The sequence below is a fragment of the Haemaphysalis longicornis genome, unplaced genomic scaffold (assembly GCF_048455015.1).
Source record: "Haemaphysalis longicornis isolate Haplotype H1 unplaced genomic scaffold, Haemaphysalis longicornis Haplotype H1 scaffold_7, whole genome shotgun sequence".
Classification (NCBI taxonomy): domain Eukaryota; kingdom Metazoa; phylum Arthropoda; class Arachnida; order Ixodida; family Ixodidae; genus Haemaphysalis; species Haemaphysalis longicornis.
The window spans coordinates 195393891-195420085 of NW_027526422.1; the positions used below are offsets into that span (position 1 = coordinate 195393891).

Consider the following 26195-nt stretch of genomic DNA (forward strand, 5'->3'; position numbering starts at 1 on the left):
TGGTCGGGCCAAATCAGAATCAACACGGCAAAGTCTACTTCCCAAGCCATGGTCTACATTTGATGGGGAATATGAACATCTTCGCGCTATTCGCCGGAGAGCCGAGCGCCGGGCCAGAAAAACCCTACTGCCAGACGACATCCGAGCTTCCAGGCGTGCGCAGAAGCGCGTTCAGAAGCACATGGCCACGCTTGCCAAAAACCGCTGGGCCCAGTTTTGTTCTAAATTAGATCCACGCAAGCCACTGACACGCATATGGCAGGTATTCCGCAGCCTGAGAGCCCTACCCAGTCAGATTCACCCATTTTCTTCAGTAGCCCTCAAGCGTGTAGTCAGTGAAGTAGACGTCGCAGAAGAATTTTGCATAAAAGTCAGTGCTCCCCAGAGCCCTTCTCTGATTCCCGCGCAGCTGACCGAGTGGCTTCCTACCACGAATGCTGTGATGATGGATGAGCCCTTTACCATCAATGAGCTATCTGCAGCGTTAAAATCTGTTAATTTGTCCACCTCGCCTGGGCCTGATAGAGTTAGCTATTCGGCTCTGCGACATCTCGGCAACAAGGCTCTTCTGCAGTTGCTGAGTATATACAACGCATCGTGGCAGACTGGCTGTGTTGAGGCAAGCTGCAAAATTGCCCGACTGGTACCGGTTCTCAAGCCGGGAAAATGCCCCACAGACATAAACTCTTACCGACCAATTGCTCTATTAGGCTGCATTGGTAAGGTAATGGAAAAAATGGTACTACAGCGGCTTGTCTGGGACCTCGAAAACAGGAATGTCTACCCGCCAGAGATGTCAGGATTCAGGCAAGGAAGGAGCAGCATTGACAATGTGATCGCCTTGGTAACAGATGTTCGTGCACAAAAGGCTGCGAAAAGGTTCACCATTGCTGTCTTCCTAGACATAAAGGCAGCATTTGACAGTGTTTCCCACGAAGCAATTCGAAGGGAGGTGGCGTTTGTAGGACTTCGAGGCCGAATGCAAGCCTGGATCGGTAATTACCTAAAGGATCGGTATGTCTACATGACAACCAAAGACGGTGACACGACACGACATGCCATCACGCAGGGTGTCCCACAAGGTGGTGTTCTGAGCCCGACACTGTTCAGTATATGCCTCATCCGCATCACAAAGGTACTACCTCAAGGAATTCACATCTCGGTGTATGCTGACGACATCTGCATCTGGGCTTCGGGCAGGAACCGCAGACACATACGAGCAAAAGTGCAGGAGGCTCTGTTCGCCATTGAAAAATACCTCAGCAGCTGCGGACTGCTTCTGTCTCCTGAGAAGTGCGCTGCCATGGCATTCACCAAGCGCAATGTATCTCGATACCCACTGGAGATAAATGGCGTGCAGATACCCTATGTTTGCAATCACAAATTTCTAGGCATTACAATTGACCGTTCGTTGTCCTGGGCTCCCCATATCAGGCGGCTAAAGGAGCGACTCCTTTCGTTGGTTCACGTTTTGCGGATGATGACAGGAAGCACCTGGGGCTGCTGAGTGTCAGCACTCTTGCGACTCTACAAAGCGCTTTTCGTAGGCCTCTTGCGATATAGCCTTCCAGCTTTACATGCTGCGTCCAGGACGAACTTGAAGGTTCTGGAAGGCTTGAAAGCTCGAGCACGGCGAACATGCCTGGGCCTTCCAAAATGCACCTCCACGATAGGAACCTTATGTGAGGCAAGGTGCTTTTCTGCGACCACTCTCCGTTCACAAGAATTGCTCCGTACTGGCCTTCGACATATTTCTCGATGCTTGCTCATCCACTGGCTGCCGCTTCTGCATCTCGCGTGGTGCACGTCCTGCCATCTAATTACCTCCGACCCAAGCTGCCTGCTACTCCACCGTGGTTGTACGCGGCATGGGCTGTGTGCACCACTGTACCTGGAATAGGCAAAAAGTCGTCTATGCCAGCATCTGCCTTGACATATATTGTCTTGGAGCATATCCAAACCCGTTATCCAGACCACAGCCAAGTGTACACGGATGGATCCGTGACTTCGGTGTCTTCGGCAATCGGCGTATGGATTCCGTCAGCGGGACGGTCCATTAAGGAAAAGCTCAGCCACAGAACATCCTCCACGGCAACTGAGCTAGCAGCTGTCAGAGCAGCACTTATTTACATAAGCGGAAGACCCGCTCGGCGGTGTGTAATTCTTTCCGATTCCCGTCCAGCCTTGCAACTATTAAATAAGCCGCCTGATTGTCGCAATCAACTTGTCTGCGATATGAACGAAATATTTTATAGTGCGGTGCGCGAAGGACATGAAATTTTCCTTCAGTGGATACCAGGTCATTCTGGTATAACGGGCAACAAGATCTCCGATGCGGTCGCCAGAGAAGCCCACGACCTCAACTTCACCGTTGGAATCCCGTTTTCCAACGAGGATAGCAATGCAGCTGCAATCGACCTAGGATGGCAACTCCAGCTGCCGGCTTGGCAGGATCCTCTGAGCAGCTATGCGCCTCTTCATGCTATAGACCCTCAGTGCGATTTCCCCTATCCACGGGGTCTGCCAAAGCGCACTGAAGGCGTGTTACACCGGCTGCGACTTAATGTTGCATACACCCGAAGCTTCTTGTTTAAGCTGGGCTGGGTAGAGTCGCCATTCTGTACAGTGTGGTCTACTACCGACAACATCAGGCACATTTTAAGCCACTGCTCGCGATATGCCAGTCAGCGGGCAACAGCGTCGAAGGCACTTGTGCGACTACGACGCGGAGGTACTCTAGAACTTTCACACTTCCTTGAACCCTGGCAAAATCGCGAGGAGGCAGTGCTCGGTACAAAAACACTGCTTACTTTTCTTGCGGAAACAGGGCTAGAAGAGGTTCTGTGAACTCTCTGAGCTTGTACAATTTGTATATGTGTGCATTTCCCCTCTTACTCCCCTTTCTTACTTTCCTTTTCTTTTTCTGTCTAATTTTCGCTGTAACCTCACTGTATTCACCCCATCTGGAGTAGCAAGCCCTACCGTTGTGGGGCTGACCTCTTCAGCTTTCATTAAAGGCGTTCTCTCTCTCTCTCTCTCTCTCTCTCTCTCTCTCTCTCTCTCTCTCTTTTCTTCAGTCAATATGTTATTTGGGGTACCTAATGGGAACTATTGCGCCGGCTGTATTAGTTGGCTAGGGCAAAGACCCCCATTTCCGCATTTTGCCGATGCTTCCTTGACTTTCCAGTCCTCTGCGCAGCCCGCTTGACAAATGACGAGGCGCGCGTAGCACGTGGTACTACATTAAAACCCCTAATTTTATGGGCGAAAATGGCTGACCATGGCATTGTTCAACACGCTTTTTCCGAAGCGGTTCTCCCCAGTGGTTCTCCGCTGCTCATTTCAGCGGTGGAAATGAGAAGTTAACTCTAACCCGCCGCGGTGGCCAAGTGGGTAAGTGGCTGAGACGTTGAGCTTCTGAGCACGAGCAGCCACTTTTCTGTTGGAGGCGAAAAACAAAAACGCCCGTGTTTACGATATTTCTGCGCACGTTAAAGATCCCCAGGTGGTCGAAATTAATCCGGAGCCCTCCACTACGGCGCGCCCCAACGCCTCCGTTGCGTCAGCGCGTTTATTAACCATACGATCAATCAAGTTACTCTAAATTAAAGATCATAAAGGCTTAGTTAAATTTGAGTGTGACAGATAAACCACTGTCATCTTTCGCATTTTTGTCAATTGAAATCTTCTGGTTGCGTCTACGATCAGCATGTCCGAAGCCATAGAGCTGTCCGCAACCGTTATATCTGTGTTGCATTTTCGTTTCGCTTGCTTTCTTTATTTACACTCGTATCACAAAACAGCGTCGGAATCACATTGTTGTTTGAAACACGTTAAAAGCTTTCCGAGCTGGTGTATTGGTAAACTTTGTGACTTGCACTTTTATGGCTGTTTTATACTCGCGGCTTTCACTCGTTTTTATGCACTGTTAAGCTCTGAATCGCTATCCACAAAAGATGACCTCCGTAATTATATCTGCTTATTGGACCCTGTAGGTATTGTAATCATTGTAACTCGCGCATTGTAAAGTAAACATGCCCAGACTGATAGGTTCAACAAACCAGTGAAGCTGATGCGTCTTTCTTACCGTGCAAAGTCACGAGGGCTCAAAGGATAATCCGCAGTATTGCGGCAAAAATACCCCGCCACGAACTGCCCTATGGTGCGTCATGGTAATCTGTGAGTGCGGTTTTTTGTTATGCTAGCCCAAGGTACTTGGGTCAATGCGCTGACAGCAACCGACTCCGTTGGATAAGTGCGCTGTTCGGTCAATGCGAGCGATTATTACTAAACAGATGCTTTATCGATTCCTTCATCACAGAGATTTTATTCCTGCTATGGGAAGGTAGCATTGTGTTGCTTTTTAGAAAATCTGCAACGCTTTTTCCACTTTTTTTTGAAATCTTAAAAGCTTGCAGAACCTAGACAGCAAGCACATTCAGTACTTCGATTAAATTGTCGCAACGTTCCTCAGCCAAAAATTACTGCTCTATGCTCATCAGGTAACTTGGAAAATCGCTCAAAAGATTTTTCTCTCTTTCTTGGATTTGACGTACTTCGACGGCCCGAATTATGTCACTGAGGCAATGTAGCGGCTGTTGGCCGGTTTGCCTTCAGTTGCAGCAATGAACTCTTTTCGATACAACTTTAAAAATAAAGCCACAAGAACAAAGCAGAAAGGGAAGGCGTATCTGGTGCGACGAGCAAATCACACGGTGCGGCTTCGCGCTGGCGGTGAAAACTGCAGCTTTGCAGTGCTTCCAGACACGAAGGAAAGAATGAAAGCGTTTATGGAAAGTGTTGCAGGGTCCCTTCAATAATGGCTGTCGGTATGCTCAGGGCTCCGAAGCTTCCATAAAGGAATGCTATACTAACAGAAGCGAAAAAGAAGATAGCATGTTTTACAACAGAAATGACGCACCAAACTACCGTGATAAAGAAAATGGCGCTGCTTGTTAGGCTAAAAACAACAGCGCAACATGCAAATATACACTGTTGCGCATTCCGGCAATGTCATTATCTTTAAATATTCCCCGTCTTCAAAGTGTGTGAAAGCGGCTTACAGTATGCGGTTGTTCCTGCACAATAAACAGGCCGTCAGGCGTTGGCCATGAAAGATGCAGCTATCGGAGCATATCGACGCGCTTATCTCAGCATGCACACACATCGCGCCATCCGCTGACTTCGAAGCGCGACCGATTTTTGTCGTTTTAAACAAACGCCCTCGTTATGACTAGGGTGACCGCATACGCCCTCCTTCGCCGTACAGTGCGCGTCAGGCTTGTCTAGGGCAAGCGAGCGAGCGGCTTTCGAGCGTGCTTGCGACATCTGCTGATAGTGGCTGGGTTGGAGATAGCTTGCCATTGCACATGCGTAGATCTCGGACAGGCTCGGGTCGGTCGTCTTATAGCATGGGCCTCCCAAACTTAGAGACGCCCCACCCCACAAGGGACGCTTTTATTCTGAAGTGCCAATCGTAGGCGGTGACACGGGGTAAGCGTGTAATTTGACGCCATGCATTATCAGTGCAGCCGTTAATTAATCGCACAAAAGTTTTGACAGAAAGCGCTGCAGTGCGTTCTTGTTGCGTGCTTTTCGTTTGCTAAAAATGAGATCCAGAAGAGTAGCGGAGGTCGCTTTCTAGCATTGCGTAACCACCTGATGAGTTATTGCACCGCGTCGAACGACGCGTCTATCTGGCCTGTCAACGCTCCCGGCTGCCACTGTGAAAGACAATCGCCCCTCGAGGGTGGTGGCATCTGCAAATTCGAGCGGCACTTGCGAAACGAAGACCGGCCTGACCCTGTCCGAGATCGGCGCACGCGCAATGGCAAGCTATCTCTAACCCAGCCGCTATCAGCAGATGTCGCCCGCACGCTCCCAAGCCACGCACTCGCTTGCCCTAGACAAGCCTGACGGGCACTGTACAGTGGTGATCTCGCTAAGGGTGAACACGGGAGCACGTGACCGCCGGTACTATCAGAGCAGTCTAGCGTGCCCAGCGCGAACCATCACGCATGCGCTGTGCGGGCCGAGCGATATTTTGCTTTCAGCGCGCGCATCGCGTCATCGGAGCGTCTGCTCGTCGTCTGCTATGCTGCGTCTCGTCTGCTAATAGTACCTTGCTTTGATCCGCGATTCCTTGATTCTTGCATCAAAACGGCCTAATATAAAAAGGTAAACAATGATAGTTTTCTCCCGTATATTGAATGAAGGTCGTAGCGCCTGCGCCCCCTTTGAGTGAACACCTTCGAAGCATTGAATTGCGTGCTTCTATGTGCATTAAAAACCCTTTTTGTAAGCACTTGCAAAAATAAAGGGCTGTTAAAATCTGCGTGATCTTTTGATTGAGTCTGAAACTCATGGGCGAGTTACGCTGCTGTGCCGAAACCATTGTATTGGAGCTAAAGAACGAATTACCGCTCACACGGAAACATTCTTTATGTGGATTCTAGTTTCCACTCATTCATACAGTGGCTGATAGCTCCACCTTTACACGCGCGATAAACATAACAGACGACGCGCAGACGCTCCGATGACGCAGTGCGCGCGCTGAAAGCATAGCCTGGCCAGGCACGCACAGCGACTGCGTGATTGTTCGCGCTGGGCACGGTAGGCTGCTCTGATAGTACCGCCGGCCACGCGCTCCCGTGTTCACCCTTAGCGAGATCACCACTGTACGCCCTTGAAGATGGCTCACGGCAGAGAGGAGTTCGCACTGGTCGGATATTCGGAAGACCTTGAAAGGAAGCCCCTGAAGTTCGTGGATCCCATTCCTTCGTCCAGAATCTGCAGTGCGTGTTGCAACGTTCCGAGACTGATGCTTATGCTTGTGTGTGGCAACAACTTCTGCGAGTCCTGCTACAACAGCTGCTCGACCATTTCGGAGTGTGTCTGTCCAATGGACGGCGATTCGTGTGCCATCGCGGACATCAGCAGCAAGGAGTACCCGGCTGAGCAGCTACTGAGGCGAACGGTGAGGCTTTGGGGGCGGATTTACGACTGATAGGCATGCCTTGATTATTCACGTGCAAACAGTTTTGGACTAGCGTCTGAGGGTTAATTTGGTGGCATCGATGGGGAACGTACTGACAATCTCGTGGGTTCTAGAACACAATCATTTCCACGATTTTCCAATTATTATACTATTATACTGGTTCGTCCTTGGGACGCGTTGTGGGGGCAGCTGGCCGGCATACGGTAATGCGGACAGTCTTAGAATGGAAGCGTTTACGCAAAGATTGTCATTCTGTCGTAAATAATAAGCAGAAATACTGATTTTTCGCATGTATTTAGGGAAAATAAAAAATTTTCTAACTGAATTTTCAGAAGATTTTAAGCTTGCGTTAAGTCTTAACCAAGTGATAATTTTGCTTTGGGAATCTATTTGCTTCCCAGCGGTTGGCATTCACAGAAAACATGTGCAGCTTTCCCGCTCATGGCAGTCTTTTCAACAGTGATTACTCTGTAGTTATTTAGGGAAATGTAAAGTTTTTTTCTCGCAGCTAATATTGGGGGTGAAAACTTGCTTCGTGCACAGTTTCAAGTCTCGCACTTTGCGCGACTAAGTTCCTGAGCCATGGAAGCTATCCCATAGAAATGCATGGGGAGTAAGGTTCACCTTTCTCGTTGACTTCTTGCTTTATGCCAAATATAACTTTCCTAAAGTGGTTTTGCTAAGTTCCTGAGGGGTCAGAATTTTGAGCGAGAAAGCTGGGTATGAATAGGCCGCTGGAACTAAAGGACTGGAGAAAGCGAATGAATGCGACGCTGGAGGACTTCTGTGCGTTGAAGGGTTGGAGGGGTAGAAATGAATACGTACAGTCGGCAGGAAAAAAATTGCGGGATGTGCAGTGGGGGGTGGAGCGGCGGAAAACCAGAGCCGTAATCTTTGCGCAAAACTGCATTGCTACACCATCATCCGCCACAGACGACCGGATCGAGGCTCACCGAACTTTCTCGGCAAGCGCGCTTTGCGCATGCCTGTCCTTTCTTTTTCATCGGCCGGCTGGGCTCCCTCGCTTCCCCGCGGCGCTACGTGCTTGCAATAGCCGCGGAAGCCGCTGTGGCCATAGAGAAAGAAATACTAGTAAGAGAGGACACTCCGATCGAGCCCTGCAGCCGAATTGACTGTAGTGTAGAGTAGACCGCCGAGCGGGCAGACAAACTACTAACTCTTCACTTTCGGTTAGGGGACACTCATTTTAGCGGGTATTTTGAATTGCTCGAAAACGCTGCTCACGGCGACGGGCATCGGTACGGTATTCGGACGCTTTAATGCATTAATTAGTGTTTATTTGAATATACCATTATCAGGCTTGGTGCCCGCATGCTTTTAAAAGAAAAAAATTTTGAGATGAGAAATTGCACTACCATTTTTTCACAGATGGTTAAGAAATCTATTGTGTGTTCACATCTTGTCAAGCCACACAGGCCTCATTAATGAATTATTTATTGCATGACAGTAAACTGAACAACAAGTTCAAATTGTCATCATTCTTTGCAATACATATATAATAATAAATAGTGCGTAATACACCAAAACAGAGACACTACACAGCAGTGAGTGGAAAACACGTTTCCAGAAATGAAAAAAAAATACACAAGTAAAAGTACCACAACCACACAAAGAATTCTCCATGGTAATTGAAAACGCAGGAAATGCAGAAGAATCAGCCATGCAGTTTTGCTTGTATCTACGACACCCTCAGACTGTGTGCGCTGTTGAAGTCGTACAAAAATATCACCCATAGCAAAATCTAGACACTGGGATACTTGCAAGTGTTTACGACCACAATCTCCGCAGATAATTTTTTTATTCTGGCAATTTCTCCAGTTAGGATGTGAAAGAAGGGAAACAGTTGCGCCCAGTTTGATGGCCTTGATGGCTTTGCAAGAGCTTGATGGTTCACCAAATAAGCAAGGCTTTGATGGCCTTGCTTATTTGATGAACTCCAATGAGGTCTATTGCCTCTGGGCAACTTCAGATCAGTAGCAGTAATTGAACAGAAATCACATTTGTGTGGACATGCACACGCAAAAACGTTAAGAAAAAAAAAACTACTTCCTATTGGTTCTTTGCAAGGCTCCATTTTCCCAAGAAACCGGGTTACCTTCCGAAAGCGTCGCCTTTACTGTAAAGGCAAAGGGCCAGGTGGGGATATTTTAGGTACGTGTACGTAGTCAAACGACAGGTTCCTGGTACGATTAAGGCACACAAATTCACGTCTTCCGCTGTAAATATGAACAGTCTAATATAATGAACACTGAAGTAGTTTATGCTTTTTGTGTATGAGACAATGGCGACACATTACAGAGTCTTATCAGGTAACGCGACAATGTTTGTGGGACCGGGTGCCACATTTTTGCCATTTCGAACACGCAATCGAGCACAATTTCAACAGTGCCGTGCACAAATGCACAACTTAACTTGACATTACTATGCTTTTCATCTTAAAACCAGGCAGTGAGGAATGCTACTACAGTACACTTTACATCGGACATGTTTCGCAATCCACCATGTGCTATGAGAGAGGCAAAAATGTCTGTGCCGCCTACATGCTCGCGGATTACACCATATATGTGCATTCAGCATGGCATTATACATTTTATCTGCCTGTTTTCAACAAGAATTACAGCGCAATGTGATTTACGAGGCAGATCATGGGAGCACTGCGTATATTTGCAAGCTGTGCCTTACCTGAAAACAGAGTCCGGAAAAGGACCACTGCACTACACAGTCGGAGTACACTGCACTTACAACAGGTGCATCTATTCACCACTATGCGAGTACACAATTCGCCAGAAAAAAAAAACACTCGACTAAAGTTTTCCCTGTTGAGGGCTTACACCAAGTTCTTACATACTTCTGAGGAGCTGCAAGAGAGCCATCATTTGGAGCGCAACAAAAAACACGAACAAAGAAACAAAGAACAAAGACAGGCGCTGGAAACTATTCACCAACAAGCCCAGCAAGAAGTTCTTTTCAGCTGAGACAGGCATCCTTACTGATCACGTTATGAGCGGATTGGAAAACGTAGGTCCCAACATGGTTATCTTCTTCTCTTCATCTAGGTCACCCCAACAACACGCGGCACGTACGGTGACAAACGACATTTAGCATGACCTCTTACCCCGGCAGTCTTCATATTGTAAAAAAGGTTTTCGTGGATGTACTCTTTCACAATATTAGTGCTAGAAGCAACAATAATTTGCGAGTGGAGTTTCGAGACTGGATGCTGTTGTGAGTGGTTTTAATGAGATGAGGCACGTCGGAGATAAGAAACAGTTTGTTCCTTGTCTATACAATAAGCTCTTCAGTTGTCACGCCTTTTTGGATAGTCCAGAGTTGCGTTCGATTTCCGGGTGCTAATGGCAAGGTTCAATAGATGGAATACAGTTGCGGTACCCATCAGGAGCATCAATAAGGCAGCAAGAAACAATGCATGCAGTCAACAATAGAACTGAATAACTCTAGGAGAACAGTTGGCACGGCCAACTGTTGAGTCGTGTGAGGGCAGGACCCATGAAGTGCTCACACCATGTCTGGTATGACGAATGCAGCTGGCTGGTTGGCTCTGTATTGATGGCACCTGTAGAGCTGCACAGGTGATAGAAGATATAGTACATAAACTGTTTGCAATGACAGATGACCTGCCAACAGTCTGCAAATTTCAGTGCAACTAGTACTCAAGTATTGCCTCTAGTGCATGTTGCCTATTTAAAACATAAGTTATTTTATACTGTTCAGCAATCATGCGGTCAAACTTTTAGCAACACTAAAGATATGGGTCTTTGTAAAGTTGGCAACACTGGTTAGGCACCTTCTTAATGCAATTCAGCTATTGTTTGGTTTAACAAAAAATGATAATGGTGGTCACATCGCCTGAATCCCTACGGCTTTTTTTGTAAAATCAGGATGAACAGCGACAGTGAAATGAACGTAATATAAAGCCCAAACACACCTCAAGCCCCACGGGCCGCGAAAGAAACGTATCCCGAGAACGGGCACCTGGCGAAGGTACAGTTGAAAGCTTTATGACAGTAAACACGGGTGCGCGTCTCGCTCAGTGCATGCAGAGCTGTTTAACAATGGGATGGCGAACTGTCGTAGTTCGTACATTTGGCGGAACCACTCCCTGGCAATGGTTGATTGCGCTTTTGCCTGCTGCGATAGCTACGTTATATATCTGGAAACAATTCCAGAGAATACATGTGTGGATGATGGGCTTTTCATCAAGCGCGAAACGGAGCAAACTCATTAAAACTTTTGCTGTTTTCTGCCTGATTGGGTGATAACAAATGTGTTAACCTCCATGACGCAACTAATGCAGCAGGCAACCGCGCGATAAAGCGCTTTCAGGGAGTGCGCCCGCCATGCGCACAAACTGCGAGAGCCCGCCAACCTCTCACCAGAGAGCTCTGCGTGCATTGAGCGACACGTGTTCCCGTGTTTACTGTCATAAAGCTTTCGACTGTACATTTGGCCACTCTGTGGACACCATGGCAAGCAGCAGTGAGCATCGTACTGATGACGCTGAGAGGCCATGGACTGAGAAACATCACAAGAACGCACACATCTCCGACTGAATAGGTGCAATCTGCGCAATACGTGTTTTATGAAACTATCGAAAATATGTGTGGAGAAAAGAGCAAACGCTTGAAGAAACGGCAAGTGGGGAACAGTTCTATGGAATGCCTGCGATACCGGACGTGATATACGGTGTAGAACGAAGACCAAATTTGAAGTTTTCAATTCACTGCGCACTCACCCCGCCTCGAGCAAAGCTGTTATCTGCCGATTAAACACGTGTTTTCACCGCACCTGACGCGCCAAAGCGAAGTGATGCGTGCGCGTCTTTGGCGTCGGCAAGTGGGTTCACTTGGTACGCAGGCAGCTCGGTATGCAAGCACGTGTACAACTTTACGATGAGTGTACGGCTGCTGGTTACGCCCAGATAAGCTAAATAATGCAGATACGGCTACTTCGTCGCGTACGTTCGCCGGGACGGCTCTGCAGTGCATCACGGCCATAATAAATAATAACATTAACAGTTGCCCAAGCTAGCAATGGCTAGCTAGTGTATAATACAACGCAGCGTGTGGCTCACGTAATTCAGTGCAGCGACAGTGCACAACGCCTGCTTCGCCTACGGACCCCCGGCCGGCCGATCACTTCCGCAACTAACCGCCGTCGTTTGCGGCACTTAAACGCTACGTGCGACGACGGGCGCGTACCGCTGACATACCTCAGCGCTTGAGAAAACGGCCCAACCTACCTCAAATATCGTTACGTCCGGCTACGAAATTGGTGTCTTACGCGTTTCCGGGCCTTTCCAAAGTCCTATCCTAAAGACGCAGAACCAGCTATGCCTGATTTCACTGAGGCAATGCAGTGCTCTCAGTGTTTGCAGTACAAGGAAACGTAACTATGATACGCCACACCAGTACTTCACAAAAAACAGTCTCACCTTTCGTTCAGGTTGCAAAACCGATTCGCGAAGAAAGCGCTAGGCGTTTTCTTCTCCTTAACCGAGATTAGCTCGAGGTTGCACAAACGCACGTGCAAATGCGGTCATAAGAGCCAAATGGCGGCTTGACCAGGCTTGTCTTCATATCGTGCACAAAGCAACGGAAATTTACATTCACAGCAATTCAACTTGCTACATAAATGAGTGTGTAGTCTGATGTGTAACATAATTTTAAAAGTATAATATAGTGTGTTAGCTTAATTTTAAATAGGTATTTTTTACCACTTGGGCCAACTTCCGGACGAACCAAGAGTCAGGCCATTGGGCTGCGTTAAGCCCGAGAGTCCTCTCACCACATTTTTTTATTTATCTATGCATTGGCACCTCGTGACCATCGCCGCGGGTCTGCCTTCTCTGGTGCAACACGCCGCGTAGCTTGCAGACGTCTTTTACCCGGGGATCAACATTGCCAAAATTGATGCGATCTACCAAGCGGTGCGCTGGTCGAACATTGAAGTTATAGAGCTGTCGTAAGCTAGGTTTTGGCGAAAATTACGTGCGTTGACAGAGTGTGCTGAAAAGCTGCGTGTCGCGAAATTCATTGTTGCGGCACACCAACTTTCTGGTGAATACTCTGTGGCTCCAAATTTAATGTAGATATCTTGGAAAAAGTCATACTATAATTGGCCGCTAGAATGACTGTGTTGTCACGCCAAGTGTCAAGTGTCAACTACTTGTCTTAATCCATTAGTTCACAGTGAAGATGTAGACGTTACAGAATCCCCGTCTGCTATGAATGCATAGACATCTACACACAGTGTATGGTTACAGAAAACATCCGTAACCCATGTTTTATTGTAACTCTCCAAAAACAACCTATACCACATTTAAGCGCAAAAACGACTGGAACATTACGCGAAGTTCACACTTATTTTTAAATGCAGAGCATTTCTTAAACTCACAATGTCACCCGTCCGTTGGCGATCGGCGTCCGCAGCCTGCAGCCAGCACGTGTGCCCCTCCCCCACTCCTCCTCGCTCTCAACAACAGGTGCGGGCGCGCATGCGCGTGCTCCGGCGCTGAAAGAGGCGTTGCAGCAGCAGGTGCTACCTCCTCTCCCTCTACTGCGCGCGCTACGAATATAAAGCGGGTATCAGCGCGGCTCACTCCATTCTACTCCTGCGCTCTGTTCTGCTTACTCTCGAGTTTGGTCGTCGTCGAAGTTCATAAGGGATGGAAGCATCACCTTCAACCAGTACCGCGACGCGAGCCAACGTCAGCGTTGCAGTACCAGTTCAAAACATCGTGCCATCCTCTTCATCGACGGCGGCAGAAGACAAGGCGGTGAGACGGCGCGCTGCCGACGCTGAACTTCGTGCACGATAATACGTTCCGTACTTACGTCTCCCGTCTCTCTCTCTCTCTCTCTCTCTCTCGTCTCGCAACCCAACTACCCAACCCCTACGACAACAACTACAACTACCACCGCCAACTACCACAACCTACGCCACGTAACCACCCCCAATGCTCTGCATTTACTCGTGTCCCTCGCGCGGGGGCATGCAACGGAGGTGTTTTATCATTACGTAGTTCACACTGAAAACTCCTCGCTAAGGCGACTGTATAACATTAAGCCGGGCTTCCTTGACTTTTCACATAATCGCGCATTTCACAGTGTACTGGCAAATATTACGCAATTGCCATGTGCTGTCAATACATGAGATTCTCTAGACATCCTTCGCTATGTATGTCCGCTAGAATGAAATTCTATTCCGTGATGGCTTTACTCAGCTGCTCGTCCAGAAGTACGCTCAATCGAAATTTAAAAACAACGTGTATGTTTCATGCAGTTCTTGGACTGCGCTCAGCTCCGGTGCATGGTCATCGCTTTCCGCAGTAAGGAAGGGCACTGATTTTATTTATTTCTTTTCAACTAAGTTTAAGAAGTGTGTGTTCCTCTATTTACAACGCGATCACATTCTCGTTATCACAGGAAAAACCTTACATGCGAACAGGGATATTTGCTGTACATGTAAGAGTTTCCAGATTCCCTTCGATTAAGCGGAGGCTGGTTGAAGCGGTTCGTAGTGATTATTCAGTAACTTATACCCTTTTGTCATTCTAGCGGCCAGTTTGAGCTTGACTTTTTTCCAAGATATCTACATTAAATTTTGAGCCGCAGAGCTTTCGCCAGTGTTGCATACGGGCAGGCGTCCCCGAGCCGAGCTCCGTCTCCTCCGACATGCTTGTGGTAGCGTAGTGAAGTGAACGGCCAGTAAGTAGGGTGCCTCGATGACAGTGCCGTCGTACGGCGGACGCGGGAATCCAGGCACCCTAAACGGCCAGCAAATGTTGCTGCCTTGAGGATGACAAGAAGCCGAAGCAAACCTAACTGGTCAACTGCATGGCGAGAGATGGGCCGAAGCAAGATGAGAACAAGAACCCTGTCCCGACGGGCGAGGTTGCAGTTCAGGACTCGAGCAGAAGGACAGAATTAATTCACTGCTCCAATAGGAATTCGCTTCTGTACTCTGGGGGCTCTTATTTATACCGAAAGCGCTAACGGTCAAACAAGCGTTAACTTTTGTTTTTGTACAAAGCGCGAAATGTACACACACGCAACGCTCCTTCCAGAGTTCGTGACGGGCGGGTAGTATTGGCGCACGCTTACTCCGAGAGAGGGGAGAGAGGATATCTCCGCAAGGGAGTCCGCGTCCTTCGGGCATGTATTCACACGTTGTGCTTGCCGACGCCGAAGTTTGAAAACCACGCAGACAGCAAGGCGCCAGCAATCCGGACTTGCGGAGGCATGTCGTGGCTTGTTGGGGCCCGTTGGTTGTCGCCGCTAGCCTGAGTCACCGACACAGGCGCCCACTCGAAAGGTTCACGAAAGGCTCCCCAACAAAGCAGCATAGCGCTGCAGGAAACTTGAAGCACCTCGGCGAGCTGATTTGTAGCACCAGAAAGATTGGTTTGCCCGAAAAAATAATTTCGCGACGCGACTACTAACGTGATAGGGTTATTAGGCTCATTTTTCGATTCCCGCGTTCTCCAAGCCGTCCGCTATCAGGCGTGCTCATCAGGCATCCATGGAAGTAAGTAACCGCTGCCACCCGGAAGCTACTAGTAAGGAAGCAAGTGTTGAGGGATCCGCTGAATCGCAATGTGGCGCAACGGCAACTGAAGATTGGAAAGGAGGACAGTGGTATAATGGCAGATGCGAAAGAAAGGACACGCGTTTTCAGCAGATCTTTTCAGCAGGACACGCGTTTTTCGTGCCCTTCAGACAAGATCATCGAAAAGAGAAGAAACGCTGTGACTGATGCAGCTACAGAACTTTAGAAGAATATTGCAAAGCCTAGCGCACCACAAATTCACCTACTCCAAATAAATGGAAAGAAACACCATCATCAGGACAGCATACGAGGCAGTATCATCCTTGCAATTTTGTTCGTCCCACAAACTAACAACGCCTGGACCACCAGGGTTATAGACTGGACATGCATGGATGGGCCTGGAAGAAGGGAAGGGCCATTAACTCGATGCAGGGACAAAATAAAAATATTCGTAGCACACATTGGACTCAGGAATCGCAGGACACGACCAGGTGGAGGTCAATAAAAAGGAATTTACCCTGAAAACGTCCTCAATGTGGTGTTGGTGATAATGGCGAGGAATACGTTATCTACTTTTGCCTTCCTAACGCATTTGAAGAAATCAGAGAAACCCTTTTCTGGCACCGAGAGAGCGGATGGAAAAACGAAATCAGGAGGGGCCATGTTATAGGGACCGGAACCTGGAGTTTGCCGCGCGACACTAGCGCCATTTTTTTGCCGTAGTGGCGGAAAACGAAAGTTGTGGACGACGATGATGATGATGAATAAACTTTATAGGAGACCAGGTGCTGATGTTAGGGCACCCGCCCGGTGGGAGGCTTCCTTAGTCCGGGATGCCTTGGGCTATGCTGGCCATCCGTGCCCTCTCCACCAATCGTCGTTGGTGTGGAAGGTCGGAGCTGGTCAGCAGCTCCACCCACTGCTCATAGGTAGGGTTAGGATTAGGGGTGAGGGAAGGGGATTGCTGGCACTCCCATACAATGTGGTACAGGGTGCCTGGGTGGGGGCAGGATTTGCATGTGGCAGGGTATTGGGTGGGATACATGGCATGCAGCAGGGTGTTATGTGGGTAGGAGTTTGTCTGTAGGCGCCGGAAGGTAGTAGCTTCATCGCGAGAGAGGTTCGGGTGGGGGAATGGGTATTTGCGACGCTCGTTCCTGTAGTGGGCGAGTATTTCGGAGTATGTTTGCAGCGGGGTGGGCTTAACTGTTGCTTCCGATGGGGGTTCGTGGCCCTCGTGGGAAACAGCCCGGTGTGAGTGAGCGAGGGGCAGCGGCGTGCACTCTAAAAAAAGGGTAGAAAAAGGGAGCATCTTTTGGCGTTACTCCCCATCTCCGCTCAGTTGCGCCCTTCCCCCGGACGGTTCGTCCCTTTCCGCCAGTTTCTGTGCTACGCCCCCTGTCGGGACGTAGGAAGGGAGTAACGTTTCTCCCCCGCTGCTCCGTGGCTTCGCGGCATCGTTCAAACGCGGCCCCGGCGGGTAGCGCCTGGCTACGCCTCGCGTGCGTTGCGTGATTTTCGAGCGGAACCTTAGATCTAAGTATCCACGGACAATTAAAGTGCTGGAAAAGCTGGGATGGCGCTTACCGCGTCACGGAACGAATGTCTGTGACGTCTGTAAGGGCTTTAAAAGTGGGAAACGCATTTTTACCTAACCAGAGGCGGATATAAATTGACCTCTTCAAGAAGGGACGGGGGTGAGGGTGCCTAGGCGCATGGCCAGAATGTGGGAATGAAGCAAGCTTTGGTGGCGAGCGATTGCCCTCCTCCTGGATCTGCCACAGGGGCGCATGCGCGGCGCCTGTATCTCTGTAGGCCTGTTCATATAATATTGAGAATAATCTTAATTGCAACCAATTATTGCATTCAGGTATTAGTAAGTTGCCTATGTAGATTTAGCTCATTGAGGGTACATTTCCTGAACTGCTGTACTTGATGTCCTTCCCTAATCGTAAAAAAATAAGTAAAACTAACATCGCGATGTTAGTTTTACTTATTTTATTGTTATTATTATTATTATTATTATATTATTAGTTTTACTTATTTTATTATTACTTACTTACTTACAAATCTGGAAAAAAAGTGCGTGATCGCGATCACGCACTTTTTTTTTAGATTTGTTTTGTTAACATCGCCTCACTAATTCCTCTCACGGGTCTGGTATAAATCTGTAATATCCACATAAATAAACTCATTCTTTGTGAAAAAAATGGCACCTGAGCACATGCAGTGCATTTCAAAATAATTTAGCAACAAATTTACATGAAGCATATAGTTTGACTGACTTCTTACAAATATCAAATGACACATTAATCAATATCATCATTACACCACTGGGAGTCATCATAACATGACTATACATGCAGCAAAGGCTGCATTCAGTGATGCAACTTCTTAGCAATAGATGTATAAAGTCAAGAAAAATAAATGCCTTGAACTCTAGTCATGATGCCATTTGCAACTGAGAAACATGCAATTGCAACTGGAGCACCAGGTTGAAATTGCTCAAGTAGGGCAAGGACGTGAAGAAAAAGCAAGACGGCTGATCAGTGCAGGTTGTTTGTCAAGCCGGCATGGTGGCTCAGTGGCTAGGGTGTTGCGCTGCTGAGCCTAATTGAGTACACAGGTTTGATTCCCTGACGCAGTGGTCACTTTTCTGATAGGGTCGGAAAGCGAAAGCACCCGTCCGTTCAAGATTTTGCCGCACGTTACAGATCCCCAGGTGCTGAAATACTGAGCCCTCCACTGCGGCTTGCCTCATAGCCCCATATCCCATTTGTAGCTTCGGCGCATTAAACCCAATAATCAATCAATAAAGGCTGTTTCTTTGGAGTCAACATGCCCACTTTCTTTTCACTGCTCCAGAGCTTGGCAAATTACTCCTTTCCCCTTTTAGCACTCAGCCATTATGATCATCCTTTAATCAAGCCCAGCAAACCTGCCCTTGTGTGATGGCCTTGTATATGTGAACTATCACACAAAAATCACGTGAAATGAAGTTCTGTTCAGACTCAAAACAACTGCAGTTTACAAATAACCACCAGTACATGTGAACAGTTGTCTAGCTAACCCTTCACAAGGATCGCTTTGAAAGATTCTTGCACAACTCTTGAAAGTTTCTTCTTTTTTGTCCCCACTACCTTTAAACTGCATTTCACATATCAAGCTTCACTACAGGAAGTTCTCGCTTACACCTTTACTTAAAACAGGTTATTTTATCAGTGGTTTTTAAATTTATCAAATGTCTACAGCTAAAGAATTAGTGATAAATTATTTAGCACAAACAAAAATTGGCTCCAATCCACGCTGTGAAGGTGGTTGGAAAGCAAAGCTGTAAATGACACCCATAACTATTGGCCATGCGACATCACTTGAATTCACACACGTGGCTCCAGAAAGAGTGAAACCAGAGATTCTGCCAGCTGTTACCTAGAATTCACAGCGGCGGTGTCCTGAACGCAAAAGCGTCGGCCACGGCTGGGCTATAGAGCGGCAGACGCCGCCGCTGTAACCCGGACGTGTGTCGGCAGAAAGAGAACGGCGAGGAGCGTCATTCAAAGGGTGAGACAGCGGAACCTAACCATCCTGATGTGCTAGCTCGGGGCTACATCACCATGCGACACAAGCGTGGACACCAAAACAATTGGGCATGTGAGCTGAGTGATTCCCATTGATACCAATTTAAACTAGCAAGTTTAGTAAGTTTGAGAAATGCGAGAAAGCTGAGGGAACTCATACAATCGCTATTTATTAGAACCAGTTGCTCCTTTTGCCTTTTGTAATAATACCTGTTAAAACACAACCGAATTGGTATTCACCAATTTAGAAAACGGAGTCCCATTCGTGGCAAGAAGTGCGCAAAAGGTACTGTTTGTTTAGCGGCCAGATGTCTGTATGTGGTCTCTACAATGTGTTTTCTCTCTCGGCAAACCAATCTTTAACGCATCTACCACTTTATTCTGTCATGTCCGGGTTACCCATGAGGTGCTGTCAAACAAATTAATCACTCCGTGCAAAGGAAGCGTGTAATGGACGCGAAGCTGTGCCTAAACAGGCCAAAAACATCCGTTGCTAAAGCACACGACAAAGCCGAGTCACACCGGTGCGTCCGCTGGCGTGAGTGCACGGGGAACGCTGGGTAAATTCGCCGTTTAATCTACACTGTGCTGAGTGAAAAACACCCTTCCCTCCGCAGCCGCATTGGGAGTTTCTTGTCCCACACGCCACGAAAGGACCGTTGGCTGGTAGAGGTAGAAAGCTTTGCTTTAAAAGAAAAAGTGTGGAAACAGTTGACTCTGCTTAGTGAGTTCATAGCAAAATCTGTCTGGAAAAGCCCATTAGGTACCAAATTGTGAAAAGCACAATACGCACACTGTTGTTCGTAGTTAAGCAGGTGATACAGCTTATTTCAAGGTACACTGCCAGCCTTTGGACTGGGACCCAATGGCCCTGTTTAATTCTTGAGGCTTTGGTATTTTGAAAGTTATTGATGGACAATTGTCACAAATCTAACACTGCTAAATCATGTTACCCTAACAAAGCCAAATTATAAATCAGCATTTCTGCCTCTCTGTGGTCACTTCAAAATGATACTCCAACATATATCATTCATAACAGAAAAAATAGCTATCGTAGAAGTGCACGGAAACAAACAGCACGCAGTTGCCTACGGCACCTAGCATTGTCAACATTGTAAAATTCTTTCTTGAGCTCACAGGTGTAGGGGTTTGGAAGCTCTTTATGAACCAGTTTTTTAACATTGCTTCACTCTAATATTTCTAGCAATGTCTGGCCAGGTGACTTCAGAGAGGTCCTTAAGAAAATCTGTGCACTCCTTTTAACAGCTGTGTCACACCAGCCAAACAAAATGTGCAACTCAAATGAAAGGCGACCAGCAAGCATTTCAAATTATCAGTAGTATCTAAACAATTTTTCTTGTTGGACCTCCTTCATTCGCATCTATTTAAAACCTTGCTCACTGCTTGCACATCGTTAGTGTTGCTCAATCCGTCTTTTCATTTAATGCACACCTGACTCAATGTAAGAGTGCAAACTAGGTGTGCCAGTTGCACTAAATAAAGTGGGCTGTCCTACTTTTTTCACGTTTCCACCATTTCATAGCATGTAACAAACTCCAAAATGGCGAAGAGGGGCTGTTTCAATTTACATGTTTGAAATTTAAAGCAGCAATGCAATAAAAGTTGAAATAAGTATGAGAGTGGACTACAGACAACATTTAGCAAAGGCTTTGTTTGCTGGAACAAACTATTTTTATTTCTGTCACTCTAACACACAGGTCTGCAGAAGGGGCTATGACTTGACTCACAATGTAGCATAGAACACATATTTACAGGAACACTCACACCAACCCAACCACATTCACACACAAACAATAAAGTGAAGCCATGTGAAAAATACAACATAAGCAGAACATAAGCAGGAAGTGGCAGAACGTCTAGTCTAAGAAGCAATGAGAAACAAAAATTAAAACGCAACTACAACATTTGGAGACTCACTCTATGGTTGTATGTAAAAACTGCTAAAAACCCTCCTATAAAGTTCACATCACAGCTCACGCGCTTCTATTACACAAAAAATCCCCCAGAATCTTAGTAGTGGGCAAAAAGGTATAAAGTAAGCGGATACTCTCATAACATGCCTTCACTGAGTGGTTGCTACAGGCACTGTGGAAAGCTGCACTTAGAACATTATTAGTGGGCTGCAGGCTGTACACAATAACGCACACACGAAGAAAGAAAAAAAAACATGGGATAGATATCATTACGTAAAACGGCAAAAAAAGAAGCGCGCAGAATAGGAAGTGAAACAGTGCAGAGTCGCTGACAAAATGACTACAAAATGTACGATAACTGCAGCATTAAACATTTTTAGGCATAGTTAAAAAATTGCATAATGGGGAACCACTTCATACTCATCCCCATAATGGTAAAGGTCAAGGGGATAAAAGTCAGCCACACTGTCCAGCATTACAACAACTTTCTCATCACAAGCCTGTACTATGCACGAACATCTGTGCTCATCACAACGCAGTGTGGAAAGCCGCTGGCTGAGCAGCATTAGTGAGTTGCAGACCACAAATATTCTTATGATCTTCAAGAACTGTGGGACATCATGTTGCACACCATGCACAAACACGTCACCAACACGATAGTGACAACTGTCGAGACTTGCTGTTTTTACTGAGGAAAACATTGCCTCTTGTGTTGCTTTGGCAATGGCTGCCTGCTCCTCTTCGGGAAGTTCGGTTTTGTGCACCGTCTTTTCTTCGGTCACTTCAAGAGGACAATGAAACACATTTCCTGACGATTCGTATGCTTGCAGCAGTTGATGACGTGTAGCCAGCGAGAAGCAAATGTTGCAGAAATTTCTCACCTTCAGTGCGATGTTCTTGAAGTACGAATGTTTCGCTTCAAAACGCATTCCCTAGAAGCGACGAGCCGGTCCATACTTTAGCAGGTATTTTGGATAATGAATTAGGTAGTGGAGCTTGGGTGTCACGACTGCATTGGGATATTGCGTGGTGTACAACTCAAAGAACTCCTCAACCTTCACTTGCAGATAAGGAATGCAGTCTTTTGGAATTTTCACAGCCAGGATTATGTCCACAACATGACGGTACGCCAAGTATACTTCCCAGTGCCTATTTCTTTCAGGAACGACATCACCAAAAATCTGCGGGAGTAGCCTGAAGAGGCACCACTTCTGGCTGGCTGTTCCTCTCGAACAAGCTTTACCAGTCACGAAAGTGTCCTTTACTGTAACTGGGGTTGCTTTCTTGTCATGGTGGCCATACCTGAAACTTGTTACTCATTCAAGGTCCTCCTTTGTCAGTACCTTGTCCTCAGTTAAGCCGCACAAAACACGCCGAAGTACGACAGCAGCACCACCTTCGAGGATGTCATGCATGGCATCAGGTGGTAGCTGCTCCATGACTTCGAAGTTGCTCACGCCATTTAAAGGTGAAACACTGGTTATACAATAGAGGGGTCCATTTCTTGCAGGGTCAATGGCAAGTGCCTCAAGGTGGCTTCTGTGTGCCCGAGTCGTCCTCTCCACACAGTCATCCACTGAATGCAGCAGCTTGAGATGTTTGTGCCGGGCCAAGCATAAACGGCAGACCTGGCCCCCACTGAAGCCGCACTGTAGGCCTGCTAGACGATGCATGGAAAGGTTGTCTCCAGTAAAGGCTACTGTCACCACACTGAAGTGCAAACTTTTTAAGTCCAGGCCGCTTTCGTGTACCCGGTTCAGATCCTGCACCAAAGGTTCCAGCACTTTTTTCATGCCATGTCATTGCACCGCAGAGTAAACAACCAGGAGCAAGAGGTAAATGTCGCTGAGCTTTGATCGGCGTTTTGGGTGGATGTTCAAAATTGAGAAGTACACCGCCAGAATTTTGTGCTGTCCAGCAGCACTGCCAAGTGGATTTGTCACTAGCTCGTCTGTATACAAAAGCAGGAATATAGTGCTGCGAGCTCCATCTTGCACGACGTCATGGCGCTGTGAAAGGAACTCTCCATCACCAAAGTCTGAAAGTACATCTGTTGACGTTGGTGCAGGCTGCATTAAACACTCCAATATATCTTGAGAGTGCAAGAAGTTGGTCAGACCTTTGTGGACTGGCACGTAACTCATGGTGTCCACAAAGTTTGCGGTCCGCAGTTGCACCCGAGTAACATCTGTATGCAAAAAATTTTCTGCAACAAATTTCTTTCTCAGGTGTGTGCTTTCCAGTCCAGCAAACATGTCTTGCACAATGTCTTCATTCAGATGGGACGACAGCTTGCCTCTCGCAAACGAAGCTACACCTATTTGTTCGAGGAACTTGAGTGTTCTATGCGTGTGCCCCTCCAAAACTTGCTGGATGAGAGACCTCATCACACTGAAGATTTCATCGGCTGTTGAGAATGGCAACCGCAGTTTTTCCGTTATTTTAAGGTAAAACAGAATAAGCTGCTTCTGCATTTCTCTTGTGCTGTACCCACCACTCGGCGACGTCTCATTTACATCGTCACCATCGTCGCTGCAGTTTAGATCGCTTCCGGACGAATGCATTTCGACGACGTCATCCTCACCGTTCCTTGCAGCGTCATCACCCGATGCTGCGGCAACTACACCTGCAGCCTTCCTAGGCGAACGGTACGCATGCTGCTTATACACAAAGTAATGGCGATACGACGCCGTACAGCGGTGTATACCACAAATCACATGAAAGTCTGGCTCGCAGCGGTGTATTGCCATGTGGTGCACCACTCGCTTGACGGATGACGCGATAAAGACTCACCTCGGGCAGTGTAAAACAGGCATCACGGTGGGGTTGAGGCGCCGTACGACGCGTAGCGCACGCTTCATACTTCAAAGGGCGTCGTACGCAAACGCCACACTTGCACAACGTTAATGAAAGACAAAAAGTAGCTGCACAAAAGAAAGGCGCGAAAGACATCCATGGAGGAAAGAACGGAAAGAATGCGAAGAATGCATCACTGCCCGTCATTAGTTTCTCTGTCGCCAGCTTCGTAACCGCACGAGGAGAAGCATATATCCTCAAAATGACACCAAAAAACCCTATAAAAACATAGCGTTTTTATAATAGTGTTTACACCGTTAGAAATCGCAAACAGGGCGTTTACGATGATGAGGATCTCAGAGGAGAACACTGAAACTCTCCCAAGCTATATAAGGAGCTGAGAGAGGAGTTCTTGCTTGGCGGGAAAGCTAGCTTTCGGGTCCAGGTGTCTGTGCTCCAGGAGGTCTTCCCAAGTTTTCTTTGTCCCGCCACGATTTTGCCGCGTCTTGTTTTTTTCTGTGTAGTTGGTAGTTTTTCTTTCATTGCTTAATCACCGCAATTGTATTTGTAGGGTGTTTCGGGTAACATGTTGAACGCTCTTGTCAGTTACTTGTCAGACAGAACGTTCCGAGTAAGAGTCGGTGGTGCACTCTCAAAGGTTCACGTGCAAGAAAATGGCGTGCCACAAGGTGGCGTGTTGAGCTGCACTCTCTTCATAGTAAAACTGAACTCTCTTGGTAAGGCACTGCCACCTACAATCTCTTATTCCATGTATGTAGATGACGTCCAGATATCCTATAAATCATGCAATATGTCAGTCTGCGAACGTCAAGTCCAGCTTGGTGTAAAGAAACTTGCCGGCTGGGCAGACAAGAATGGTTTTAAATTGAATCCTGTAAAAAGCTCCTGCGTTGTCTCCTCCAGGAAGCGCGGGGTCCATCCAGACCCAGACATTCATCTTATTGGCGTGTCGCTTCCTGTGAACAAGGAGCACAAGTTCTTAGGTGTTGTGTTTGATCACAAACTCACATTCATTCCCCACATCAAGGAACTTAAAAATAAATGTCTGAAAACAATGAATATACTTAAGGTTCTCTCCCACCAATCCTACGGTTCCGACAAAGAACTCCTGCTTCGCTTGTATACTGCGTTGGTTGGGTCTCGTTTAGACTATGGCAGTGTGGTGTATGGGTCGGCGACTAAGACAGCCTTGCGAATTCTGGACCCAGTGCTACACTTGGGCCTTCGTCTGGCTTCGGGTGCTTTTCGCACTAGCCCTGCCGAGTCTCTTTATGTCGAGTGTGATAAGTGGAGCCTTGAGAACCAACGAACGTACATGGACTTGCTTTATGCTTTTAAAATTTCGTCGCTGAATAATCATCCTTTTTATCCTGTCTTTAACGATACATCAACATCTCTGCTCTTTGTAAATCGCCCATCCGTTCCTCTGCCCTTTTCACTTAGAGTGAGAGAGAGAGCCTCGGATCTCAGTGCTTTGTTTTTAGATGTGTACAGGTCAACCTTTTCTAACAGTTTACCGCCTTGGCAAGTTCGCCCTGTGTCGTGCGACCTTTCTTTTATGAGACCTGACAAAAATCGTGTACCACGAGCTGCAACACTGCAGCACTTTCTGTCTTTGCAGTTTAAATACACATGTGCAGAATTTTATAGTGACGCTTCTAAAACCTCCACTATGGTGTAGTGCGCTGCTCATGGTCCAAATTTCAATGCAGCCAGAACCATGAGCGTGCACACATTTTTTTCAGCAGAAGCGTATGGAATTTTACTGATTGTACGACACATTCTTGAAAATCAAATTCCCAATTTCGTCATCTATACAGATTCTTTGAGTGTTGTTCGCGCACTGTCATCGCACAAGCCCCCCCAAAACCACATAGTTAATCTTGTATTCAACACTATCATGTCCGTGTATGCACAAAAGCATGACCTCGTCCTCTGCTGTGTCCCAGGACACGCAGGCATCGCTGGGAACGAGTTGGCAGACGAGAGGGCCGCTGCTGCTGCACTCAGGAACACTGTGGACATTACAACGGTACCCTACACAGACCTCAAGCCACACATAAGACAACACCTGCGGAGAACATGGCAAACACACTGGGACGAACAGACAGACAACAAACTACATGTAATAAAGCCACACTTGGGACGGTACACATCTGACTCACACAACAGACACACGGAAGTCGCCTAGGGTAGGCTACGGATAGGGCACACGCATGCAACTCACTCGTATCTGCTGACGGGATCTCCTACACCCCAGTGCAGCAGGTGCGGAGAGGC

At 47.3% G+C, this 26195-nt stretch overlaps 1 protein-coding gene across 2 annotated transcripts in view; it reads left to right on the forward strand.

Annotated features, from left to right (window-relative positions):
* Nucleotides 1-6679: 6679 nt before the first annotated feature.
* Nucleotides 6680-26195, forward strand: part of LOC144145679 (uncharacterized) — a 40290-nt gene continuing 20774 nt past the window's right edge. For both annotated transcript variants that reach the window (XM_077677341.1, XM_077677342.1), the window contains exon 1: nt 6680-6976. In XM_077677341.1, coding sequence (XP_077533467.1) covers nt 6692-6976 — 285 coding nt within the window. In that variant the 5' untranslated portion in view covers nt 6680-6691. The remainder of the gene's footprint in view (nt 6977-26195) is intronic.